We start from the raw sequence: 13099 nt of genomic DNA, 5'->3' as shown, positions 1-13099 counted from the left end.
GCTCAGTCTCGCGCCTCCTCCTTTTACTTGTGTGAAACGCTCCCACACACATACACACACGCAAAACACACATACAGAGTCTCTATACTTTTATGTATATATATGTACAGCTATTTACAGTGGTGTACAATTAATGCGCATTAATGATCGCGCGCGCAGGCAGATGCGCCGTCAGGGGGATTTTGCGAGAACGTTAACGAGCGGTCGCTATCAAAAGCGTGGGGGACTAGCGACTGAAAACCGACCGACAGATCGGCCGGGTATGTATGTTTTGTCATAGATAGCCGTTACATTGCGCGTGATTACATCCATCATGCGGAAGGAGAGCTCTCACGAAAATCACGACTGCGCAAACAGCAGTGCGCATCGAAACCAAGCGCGAACGCTGGTTTGATTTATGTACACATTTGATAGTCGAATACTTATCTCGAAATATTATCTTCTTGCAATATTAAATAGTATTTATTTCTTTACAATGATACAACGCGCGTTTCGAGGGCGCACTGTGCTCGCGCGAGGTGGTTTCGATTTTTTCACGAGCGCAAAAATGGAATTTCTTTTTTCTTTGCGCGAGATACATTGTGTCGTTTGCTGAAGACTTTATAACGTGGGATGACGCGAGAAAAATGCAACGGCTATACGGATAAATTTTTTTTTATGACTCAATGAATTTGCATTCCTATGTGTGATCGATCTATCTATCTGCGCGATAATGCATATCCGAATATCAGCGTATCTTCGTTTTGGTTGAAGGATTCTTCGCAAATTCACACACATTATAAAGAATAATACATAAACTCGACAATTGTGCATATTTGTGAAGCATCTATAGAAAACAGTCTAATTATTCGATTAGAAAAGTTTCAGAAATACGAAACAAATTCTAATTAATTCACAGCTTCGTCACAACTCGAAGCGTCTCCACCAAAAAATGGAACTATCAAATATAATAATGTAAAAAAAGTCGTTATACACGTTTAATAAATAATACATTGCTTTCCATGAACACTTCACTAATACTTGCGCGATGTAATTAGCAGTATCGCTATCGAATTAGCGATTAATTAGTAATCTGTCTCTCCTCTGTAACATCTCTTCGCGGCTAATCATTCATCTCGATCGAAAAAAAATCTTTCGTCGGCGCGAGCACCTCATCATCAAACTCGTCGCCATTCTGCTCCTCTACGTTTCCGTCCACGTTCACGAATTCGTCTCGCGAGTCGAATGTTTCGAGAGGGTTTCGAGAGGAACGTCGATGGTTACCAATTTTCTCGAGCGCGGTTTTTGTTTCATCATCTTCGTACCTCTCCGTCGCGGTCATTTGTACGATGTTTCATCGACCGCGAAGGATCCATTAAGTCCTCCCGTTTCCTCTTTACCTCCTCTGTTGCTTTACCTCGCTGTTGTCCAATTTCTTTCCCTCTCTTTCTATCATCATCTTCCTTTTTTTCTTCTTCTCGTCACCGAGCAAAGAAATTTCTTCAGCAACGCGACAAAAGACAGCGAGTGTTGTCCACATAGTCGAGTATGATTCTTTGGTTTTTCCGAGGACGACTGCGGCCAGTATTACGCGGAAATAAACGAACGTCATATGAAAGAGAATTTCTCTTGTTCAAGTTTGGATAAAAATGCCTCCCGTTCTGAAAGATTTGACCTTTTCCGGATGGCCGGCCGACCTCGTTGTAATCCTCGGGTCTTTGGTTTTTCTATAGAACGCGGAAGAGTGCGCGATGACACGGGATTGAACGACTAGTCTCGCGATCACGCGACTTCCCTCTTTCCCGGAGACCAACAACGACGAAGAAGAAGAATATTATCCGTAACTTTCCCGTGCGCTATGTTCCGTTGTTCTCTCTAGAACGACACGCGAAGACATTTTATCGTGGCCCAGGATGCCACCATCTTGCAACAATGACATTTCCTCGTTCCACTGATGGCAGGGAGAGCACGAGCCCAACAGTTGCTTCTTTTTTATGATTATACCGTTCACAAAATCGCTCGCATTCCTTCGTGATGAAGTAGTTCCCGACATTGCGTTTAAGAAGCTTCCACGGGATTGCGGAGCAGACGAGAATCTACTTTATCGAGCGGGAAAAAATGAAACAATAATAAGGACACTCGCTAAATTTTCTTCTTTTCTGCACCCTTCTTCCTTTTCGCAGGAATACATCGCGTTTGTCTTTGTCGATCACTACCGCTTCATCAAAATTTACAACTTACTCATTAGAATTTCTAATTAATAATCAATAAGATTATATCTTCGCTCGTGTCTCGCTTCTTTTCGACAGCGCTCTGTCGTTTCTTTCGACTGTCGCGCGCAAACAGGCCGACTTGGAAGAAAAAATATATACTATGAGACTATTACACGATCCTCTTCGCGCGGAAGTTGATCGAAGTCACGTTCTTCGATTGCTGACAATCCCGTCGTAAAACTCTCGTTTCTTACGTCACCCTCGCTTTTGACGCTTCGGGAACGATTTAGTTCACGATCGAGCGTGTTATCGAGAGTCCGCGATACTTGAAAATCTCCCTCGACATTGCCCGACGGCGACGACGGTCTCTCCTGTCCTTTCCTTCGTTTCTTCTTCCTTTTCTTCTTCTTTTTCTTCCAAGGGCGATCAGCTTCGCGTTACGTGTGCCTCGGCTGGCCGTACGCGAAGCTGACCTCGCGTCATGGATAGTCGGGATGCATCAGATTGTACATGATCGCGAAGATCGTGCAGGCGGCGTAAACGCCCAAGGCAACCCACCAGAGTAACTGCTCGTGCAGCCGTTGCTCGAAGTTCTTCAGTACCAAGAGGCCAATCGTTAGGCCCGCCAGTGCGCCCGTCAGATGGGCGACGTACGACACCGGCGGGCCCATCTGCTCCGCGGCATACCTGTCGTAGATCGCGAAACCCACGTCGGCGCTAGCTGTAATCAGACATATTAAGATTTCTATTTTAAAAATGGAATTTTTAATGGAAAATCTAATGTTATCTAGAATTATTACGCACGACTCGGAGCCTTTCGTTTTTCCATGCGTAACCCAATTTAAACTCTATAAACACGAACTTTTTAATTGTCTCATTCATTAAGTTTTAAATTAAAAACAGAATTTTTTATTAGCTATGAAATTAGCTTTAAAATTTACAACTAATAAAGACAGATTGATAGATTAATTTAAAATGACGCAGTAAATAAAGCCAAAAAATAAAGGAAAAAAATAATACCCTTATCGTGGCGCGCTCTTTTAGAATTCTTTCTGGCTGTCTGCCCTTTTGAAAGTACCGATGAAAATGGTGCATAGTAAAGCGATAAGGAGAACATAAGAGGAACAAGAAGAGAAACAAGAAAACGAAAGAGTGCTGCGGAAAAAGTAAGGAGAAGAGCCACGAAGAGCCGACGGCGAGCTTTGAGAAGCTCTCGAAGTGTCGTCGAGAGAAGAGCTTTTCTGTAGCTTTCTCAGCAATTTTTTCTACGTCTGCGATCATCGTCGATGATTATGTAAGTTCGTTGTATTCCCGTAAGAAATTTGCTTCTTCGTTAGTTAAATGGATTTTGTGGATCTACTTTTTGTCTTCTGTTTTGTAATCTATTAAGCATCTTTATCCTCTACGAATCTACATCATCGTATTTTTTTTATCTTTTTAATAAATGTAAATTATTACATTTCTTTTAGAAGCCCTCTTAGATGTTATTAGTAATTCATAGGATCTTACTTTTCTGGAAGATTTCTACTTTAACTTTAGCTTTAAAGTACTTTCAACTTTAAAAAGAGTGCATCATTAAAAAATTTTTATAATTATATGTTATACCAATATCTCCAAATTAATTTTCGTCGAAATTAAATAAATATAATTTAAGTATAAAAAGAAAAAAAATTATATCGTCCTTTTATAAAAATGCACTTTATTTTCGACATTTAATAATTCTACAATTAAGTTAAAAAATTTTTTCGTTAACAAGATACTAACTTCAAACTTATTAAGGCATTTATAACTATGAGGAAGTGTACGAATTCCGATGTATATCTTAATACTGTTTTCTTTCTGTTCTCAAACGCTATCTCTTTACGTCGCTGTTGCCGTTTAACTTGGACAGCGGGGTTGAGTTATACAACTCTTGAAGTAACAAAAGCTGGACTCTTTCCTAGCTTTTCCATCTATCCGCTCTCTTAACTTCATTTTCTCGACTGCAATCAGTATATGAGTTTCAGTGTAAGAGCATTCTTTATATATTCTATCATATTTTTTTCATCATAAGCCGCGTCCTTCATTTCCATATCGATTCTACGCCATTTGTCTTTCGTTTCAGCTTTATATATAATTCAATTTTATGAAATTGTCAGATAAAAGCTTAGTTAATATTAGCTAGTTGCTATTGAATTATTATATCTCTTGAAGCACTTTTAATAATTGTAACTGACTTCATCAATTTCATTATTAAAATTGATCATTGTCAATACACGATTATTATAGACTTCACTTAATAATTATACGCCATCTCCATTTAAATTACATTTACCTATATATAATTAAAATTAAAATTTCCTCGTCGCTTGAAAATTTATTTAATTTCCTCCAATTTTCACCGCCAACTCTTTTTCATCGAGATATAGACTCCGAGCTGCCATTGTTCCATAATCTTTGAGTATCGCATCTCTTCTTGAATTTTCAATCAGGCTTGCTCAGGCGCGATTTTGATGACTCAATAAACACGAGCGACGACACCGTACTCGCTTGAAAATTTGACGGAACAGCCATCTGTTCTTCTCGTGGCAAACGATCCCAACGTCGGCGAAAATTCTCCGCGGCGATCACAGCGCGAGCACACCTATCTTTTAATTAAAACTTCAGAATAGCGACAGTTCCTCTTCTCTTGCGTTTTCCAGCTCTTACCGTAGGTAAAAAAACCAAGGAAATTTCAGGAGAGGTATCGAAACGAAGCGTGAATAGAGGAAATCAAACGACTACGTGATAATAAATAAAAACGAAAAAAATATTAAAGCGTTACTTTAATCGACAAATTTGATTAAATGTTTATTAAAATGAGTATTTGATTCAATAAATAATAAATGTATATTAATTTCACACATTTGCAAAGTTATTAATTAAAAAAATTGTCGACTTTTAATAATGTACCTAAGATATTTAAATCAGCCTCTCTCTCTCTCTCTCTCTCTCTCTCTCGAATTCCCTCACAGAGTTCTGATTGCGGTTGATAGTGGCGCATTTTCTTCGCATCTTAAGACGTTATGGGAGACGAGAGACACCTCGCCACGTCACAGACTCCTACGAGAGCGTCATTTGCATTCGCGGCTGAACGGATGACCCGCTTCCACGTCGTGAGAGAGCGCGTTTATCGATCAAGCTCTACTTCGCTCGTCAAGCTCTTGCGCTTGGGATTACGATGTAATCCAAGTCGAAGCGCGTAGATCGGAACGGGTCCGGGCTGTTACCACCCGCGGATGGAAACTATGCGAATATATTGGGCGCGAATGGGAGATAGAGAGAGAGAGAAAGCAACGGGGCCGGATATCCGAATCCGCGCTAACGGTAATCAACCCCTTAAACAAGGTTATTGAAGACTCGAGAGGCTCCGTCGAGGTGAATTTGAGGCGACTCTAGGGCCACTAGAACCAGATAATGCGCACGTACAGTAGCGGTCAGATTACGTGCTATACGGGGTCCTCGATACTAGAGTTCTACGTCTTTGCCAATATCGCGCTATTATTACGCTACGTCGCCATAGGCGTCGAGTCCTGAGATTGTATTCTGCTTGGAGGTCCGAGATGCTTCACTTTAATCCTTAAGGACGTGTCTGCAAATTCGCGACTCTAAAGGTCTTTATTACTTTGTAAAAAAAAACCAGTGGAAAGACGGGATACCGTTCAGAAACTGTTCTCCTCAGCTTTAAAATATTTCTCTCAAATTTCTCATTATAAGGATTAATTCTCTTTTATCTACATCATCGCGAATATGTTATAACTTTAAAAAAAATCATTTCTGACAAGGATTAATTTTCCTTTATCTACAGCGCGTATTCGTAATAATCATATTAAAAATCTCCTCTACCGCAATCGTATTGCTTATTCAGAATATTTTACAACATTTGTCAAGTGATATTCCGTATATTATTAGTAATTTAAACTTTAATTTCTATTACTTTTTCTGCCATGTTTAATGTAATAGTAATAGGAAACGGGAGATGTGATTAATGTGTGCTATCGTCGGCGCCAATGGTCAATCACGGCCGCTCTCGAAAGCAGTTCGGCCGGAGATATCGAGCTAGCAGGCCGAAGGTAGTAGATAGGATTCGCCGCGGTGGTTGTGGCGATGATCGAGGAAGTAAGGTCCACTTACCGATGACGAAGATACCGATGAGCCGAACTATTCCGAACTCCATATTGTTATAGTTGAGAAGGACGTTGGCTAGATGCGCTGCCAGAAGAGCATAAACGCCCCCGCTCGCCCCGACGAGGTAAACGTCCGTGTCGAATACCGACGTGCCCAGCGAACCTGAAACCACAACAAATATAACTTTCTTAACAGCTTCTTAATTACTGCTGTTTAATAAATGGTTTTTTCTCGGATCAACGATTTAGCGTATTTTTCCATTTTTCTAAACAGCGTCAGCAGCAGCAATGATTAATTGTAAAATCGCGATCGCTACTTTAATTTGATATCGAAATATCACGTGAAAGTATTCCATTTTGAAAAACCGTAAATTAAAGTTTCGTTTCTGTAGCTAGATTACTTTCCACTTGTAGTAACGTGAAATATATTTCAGTATTAAATTGCAAGAGTCGTGAAACAGTAAAAATTATATTTCCACACGCCACTATATTATTTCACTCTAGTCTCTCAATTTGCGAATACACGGAATTGTGTAATCAACGAAAATATTCGAGAAGAGAGAGCCGAGCGTTCTCCGCAGCGAAGCTGCAAGAGCTTTCCGTCGAGAGTTTCGGTCATTGTCTGTCGAACTGGGAAACACTCGTTCTCGAACAACCATGAAGTACGGACAGAATTTTCCGCTTTCGCCGTTCTCAGCGAATAAAATAAGAATAATATTCGCTCCCAACAACTCTAAAGTTCGCACGACTCCGTGCGTTCCAATTTAATGATGCCAAAAACTCGCCCCCCCCTCTCTCTCTCTTTCTTGTCCTCTCTAGGCCATCATTCTTTCGCCAGTTCGTTCGAAAACATCTGTTGCTCCACGTGCAATGTAGAAAAAGCTTGTCGGAAAACGAGTGTCCGCCGTAGAAATTGGAATACAGTGTATGAGGGCTCTACACCTCAGTTTTTGCAAAGTTTTCTTTTCTTCTTTTTTTTTTTCAACATAACCAAATAAAGAAATATTATTTAGAATTTCGCAATATTTTAAGTGCCAGAAACGTTTAGTGTGCATACAATATTAGAAATCCCTACACTCCCTCTTTCTCTCTGAATTGATATAATATAATTTCATATTCTCGCAAATATTTGCGGCCACGGTGGACGCGTGTTGTCCCTGCAATGTGTCCACCATGTGGTCGATTCGCAAGGTTGACAGTACAAAGCGCTTCCGGGCGCTTATGACTAGCCCCGGTTATTAGAAGCGGAATTAGGAGCCTGTCTTCTCCAAGTACATGCTCTGTAATTTGATAGACTGCCTACGGCACACGGATGCTGGGAGCTTGTTGTAACGCGTGGTCCAAGATGCAGGTGACGAGAAGTGCTTGACATAATATCATAGATGAGAGATTTAATCGATATATAATATATGTATATAAAAATTTTCTCCATGTAGAATCGTATACACGATCAAAAAAATGCATCTTTATTGTATTCAAGTTTTCAATAAAATTAAAACAAAAATTATCATGTAATTAAAAATTCGTACGTGACAGATATAAGTCTAAAAATATCAAAATATCAAATGATCCTGTGCACTAATTAAGTGCCGAGCTACACACAATAGAAGATATCGCAATAACAGCAGCGACAAATTCTGTAACTCGCATGTTTCGTTCTCGCGTAACGTGTACCATCGTGGAATAGTCGTGTAGTGCAGCGCGCAACAATTTCAACCCCGGGAGCAACGGTAATGTATCAGGCACACGATCGCGCTAGTTAAACATTAATATCGCATTGAGCAGGCGGATGGTGCTTCGAGAATCGATGCGGCGCCCGCCTATATATCGTGGGAAATGAGCGAGGACATTAGTCGCTTCCTATGTGGAAATGGTGGCGACTGGCCGACCGCTGGGTGATTCGGCACGTCTGGAACGGCCGGGTGCCACCTGACACCTGGGGACCCGCTGACCGATCGTCCTCCGTGAACCTTAACCGCTCGATCTTTGATCCGTCCTAAATTACGAGTACTGTTCGGACGATACGTCGCGTCACGTCCAACTCTGACGAGGTTGCCCAGATTTATTAAGCCCGTCGCTCCTAATCCGCCGCTGCTGATATACGAGATGTACGGGGGGTGTTCTCCGCGTTCTCTTGCAGAGAACTACTAATCTTTCCGTAAACTGCGGTACATTTTTCTCTCTAGAAAAAAATGTCGAGGCGCACATCGTACTTTAATTATAAATATTTGAAAAATTAAAAGATTCAATTTTAATTGAGCTCTTGAAAGAGAAGGGGGAAACGGAGAGCAAGTAAACAACGTCCATTCTCGAGGTAATTTCAGTCGAATCGCTCTCTTTCGTGAAGCTTGAATTTTTTACAATCACAGGCCTGTCATGTCGGATTGTGTCATGTGCATTGTGCGAGACTTCGCACGCGTGGCATCCTCGTTTTCTTGCGAAACTGACGATTCAATTGAATTCGTCGCTACGCACTGGTCATTAACGCGCGACCTACATGGAGCTGCAGCAGCAAGCCTTCACGAGAGAGCTATACGAAGCGCCTCTGTTTCGTAAACTACCTACACGGAGTTTCCGCAAAGCGCAAATCGCGTCTAAGCCGGTGTGCACTGGAGCGACGTGGAAATGCATTAAGGATGCAAACATCAATTCGTGCGAGTTCGCGAACGCTCCGAATTACCCGCAATGAATTATTAACGTCCGCTTAATAAATGATCGAGTCACATCCAATCGGAACAAGAGAGCAATTATTCGAGACGCATGGAATTAGGTGGCTCGCAGTATAACTACTGAAATCGTCGCGCTCCGCGGCGGGCATCAATATTAAGTAATACCACGATGATGTAACTGCAATCATCGCAGGAGATAAAAACATTTAACCCGTAAAACAATAGCTTGGTAGTCTCAGGCTAAAAAAAAAAAAAATAAACAGAACTGTGATTATAAAGACACTAATAAAATAAACTACTTAATATTTATTGTAACAATTGTCAATCAAAAAAAAAAACCAAAACGTGCGATTTATTGCCGTGTGTAATGCAATGCAATGCAATAATGGCACTTAGCTGAAATGGCGATAATACGATAATAAAAGAGAGAATTTAGGATTCTCAGCTGTCATCGCCAGTCTGTTTGTCGTCGTGCCATAGTTAATTGAAAGTTGAAGCACGCCGAGAGACCACTTTACCTTCGTGCACGACGAACCATGCTTCTCTGTTGTAGTAATTGACTCGAGTTAACGGATACTAGCTCAAGAGGCTGCTAGTTCCCCTCATCCGCTCTCCTTGGTCCAACTTAGACGATGCTGCGAGTATTTACGGTTTACCGTCATTTACCTAACCGAGGCTACGGGAAACGAGCCATAGCTTATTCGACGCGCTACCGAATTAACAAATCGATACTCTGATGATTAACCCACTTTAGCATTCAGTTATCATCGTTAACAAGACTCGTTAAGCTTTTTTAGGGGATTGAAGTCTTTAATTAATATTAGAAATTTAACTTTTTCCTCCTCTTGTCAATTTTTGTTGTTAAATTTCACAGACATACTTTGATACATTTTACGGTATTCTGATATCATCCTTGAATAATATTTATATTTATATAAAGAAATTTGATTCTCGTTGTTATTTTTTGAGATATAATCGATAAAATTGCATTATTTAAAGATTGTTTGCCTGTACTATTTTCGTGTTTTTTTCAAGATAATATTTCAAGATAATAAACGCTCGTGATTAAATTAATCTCGTAATTGCAAGAAATTCGTGGAATTAATTATCTAGTTTTAATTGCCAAGGCGTTTGTATAAAAAATTAGTGAGCGCGTGAGAGGATCAAACAAAAATTTTATTTCTAGTAACGCTTTCTAACGACAATATAAAAGATGCATGTGCATATAACCACATGCATAAGAAGAAAAAAGTAAACAAAGTAGCGGCGAGGCGCGTCGTGAAAATTAGCGCGAGGACGAGCGCGATGACTAAAAGAAAGCGAAAAAGAGGAAAAAGCGGGACGGTCGCGAAGCTTAATAGAGTCTCTCGCGGACTTCTCGTGAGGTTATGAAATTCATCCGAGCCTTCGTTAGTGCCTTCGGCTTTGCCTTAAGGAAGAAAGCATGAAAGGAAGGGAAGTGGGTCGACGCGGTCTGCCAACGCGATGCACCAGCGCGAGTTAATGTCTTCGCGACCTACTCCTATGATTACAGCGTGCGGCTCTATCCGTATATTCACCGCTCCGTAACTTGCGCACTGCAATCAGCCTGTCCAACAATGAATATCGCTAATTTAGTTCAGATACGGACATGTCGAGAAACTTCGTTGTTGACACTCTCGCGGGGGAATTTACGAGAATTTTGCCGAACAGCTTCAATAAGACCTCCCGATTTCTTTGCTGTAAGAGTTTTGTCAACAACACGAGAGAGTTTAATTCCAAAAGTCTTAATAACTTACTTTAAAAGTAATTGAATTTTCCATCGAGCAGTCGTGATAAGATTTATCGAGCGATAAGGTGCCGCACATATTTTTCAGTGTGCAGAAAATATCATCGATTAACGACTCGTTGACACCAATAACGGAGTCTGTTGGAACCAAACGGCGCGACGTGCAACAGGTGCAACGAAACCAGCACAGAGGCAGCGTCCAATAACAAAAAAGATATGAAAAGCGTCGGGAGATGCAGATACTCATATGACTCCTGTCGTTTTCCAATTTTAAGAAAATTTTGCATACATCGGAAACAAATAAACTGATTGACGAATGATTGGATTAAAAGGCTTGAAAAGTTTGATATTTCAAAATTTTAATTATTTAAAAACACATTTTACCAACATATTTTTTTTATAAAATTGTGTCTAATTTATGTAATAGGACGTCATAGTCTATCAATTACGATACACTTTCTTCTAAAAAAATTCGAATTTTTCTGAATTTTGTCCTGGCATATTTCCTTAATCTTTCGACTTTGTAACACTAAGAAAAAATAAAAAACCACAAATTATCACAAACATACAGTTGTCAACTTTGAAAAATTTCTTGTCTGGTTGGTGATACATTAACGTGTAAGGAAACATGGATAAAGACGACACGTTGCGCTCTGACGTACTTGCGATTCAATTAAGAGAGCGAAATGAGGAAAACAAACGGGAAATCGCGGAAATGCGTGCACGGAGCCTCGAAATAAAATGCTCCGCTTCGTATCGCGACGGGGTGGAGGAGAAAGGTGGAAAAATAGAGCGTGCATTTTAGAATGCGCGCGTGCTAGGCACGTCGATGCATTCGTAAAGAGTCTCTCCTCTCTCTCCCTCTCTCTCTCCCGGAGGTGAAAAACGAATGGGACGGCCGGAACGAAATGGCTGGAAAACAACGAGCATCGGAGGTTCTCTTTCGCTGCGCAGAGAGAACCGCTCGATACGCTCTCGAGGCGTTAAAAAATTAGCAGTTAACCACTTAAGCGAGACGCCGACGTGAGCCGTGGATACGAGCGTGCGCCCCGGTGCATTTTTGCACGTTCCGCCTCTTTTTACGCGAACGTACTTATTTCACACGTTCTGGAGCATTACGTTCCTACAGGTAAATTCCCACGATTTTTTTTTGCATGCGAATTATTAATTGTCAGCTGAGTATTACTGAATTGGAAATTTCTTCGTCATTCTCATTAGCATTGAAGAGAAGGTATATTAAGCTGGCTGAGCCATATCATCGATTTTTACATTGGAATTATTAGCTATTTTTTCTTCGGCAAAAAAATACCTTAAAGAGAAATATTTTTTCCTGTCGTTAGAGAAACGTTTCGTGTTATTAATAATATAATCAACATTATCTGTTTACGAGAGCGGCTGAGAATGACACAAAACAAGCAAAATTTATACCGCATGAAACACAATTATCTTCCACATCTGTCGAGGATTTATTGTCAAAATCATACAATCATGCAGAAGCTTGACAATCTCCTTTTGGAATCCGTGTTGCTTGTCAAACATTTATGGGCGAAACAATAGCGGCTTTTCGCTATAAATGCGAAATGCGTTTCATGACATGAAACCAGTAACGTCAATCAGGCGCCAATTAGATATCCGCCAATTTAATCCGCAATTGTTAACGAAGAAAGGATATTCGTGAGCAACCCCCCAGGAACAAAGGCGATTATCGTGCGAGAGGAAGGGAGGAAAAGGGTGGCGCAAAATCGAGCGTACTGTTAGGCGCGAGTGCAGGCGCGCCGTTGCATTCGTAAAGAGCTCTCGGGCAAGAGAGGCTGTGAGAATGGAAGGCGATGGAGAAAGAGAGGATAGAGACAAAATGCAAGGCCTCTTCCCTTTACCTATTCCCGCTATCGGTCCTGCGATGCGAAATTCTAAGCCCTGTCGTTTCCGTGCAAACAAGATACGATGGGCGTCCGAGGGCTCAACGGCTCAGCAGCGAACTTCGAATCGAAAAACGCATTCGGATGGGTACTATCAAATATAGAAACTCGCTCACGAATTCGCAGATATCAGCTTTCCACTGGTATTAAACAGGAAGTTCCGAAATTTGCAACTCAAGATACTGCAGCAAGAAAGTCCTCGAAAAATTAAGTAAAATTGTTATTTGTAAATTTTCATTTCAATAGTAATGGTCTGAGATATAAGGTTTAAAGCTGTGTGTATGTGCGTGTGGCTTGTTACAAGATACAAGGCGTTTAGATAGTCGCATGTTCGTGAGTCATGCGAACGATATTGGTGACCGCAAAACAAGCAACCATCTAAATATAATTTCTGATTAACTTAAAA

General features: G+C 40.7%; 1 protein-coding gene across 1 annotated transcript in view; it reads right to left on the bottom strand.

Moving 5' to 3' along the window:
* LOC105837754 (protein rhomboid) overlaps positions 1-13099 on the bottom strand; it is a 379198-nt gene continuing 366099 nt past the window's right edge. Inside the window, exons 9-10 of the mRNA XM_012682800.3 lie at positions 6345-6500; positions 1-2913 (exon numbers count right to left, since the gene is read on the bottom strand). Of these exons, the coding sequence (XP_012538254.1) occupies positions 2672-2913; positions 6345-6500 (398 nt within the window). The 3' untranslated portion in view covers positions 1-2671. The remainder of the gene's footprint in view (positions 2914-6344; positions 6501-13099) is intronic.

Source organism: Monomorium pharaonis, chromosome 6 (assembly GCF_013373865.1).
Source record: "Monomorium pharaonis isolate MP-MQ-018 chromosome 6, ASM1337386v2, whole genome shotgun sequence".
NCBI lineage: Eukaryota > Metazoa > Arthropoda > Insecta > Hymenoptera > Formicidae > Monomorium > Monomorium pharaonis.
This window is presented reverse-complemented; position numbering and strand designations above follow the sequence as displayed.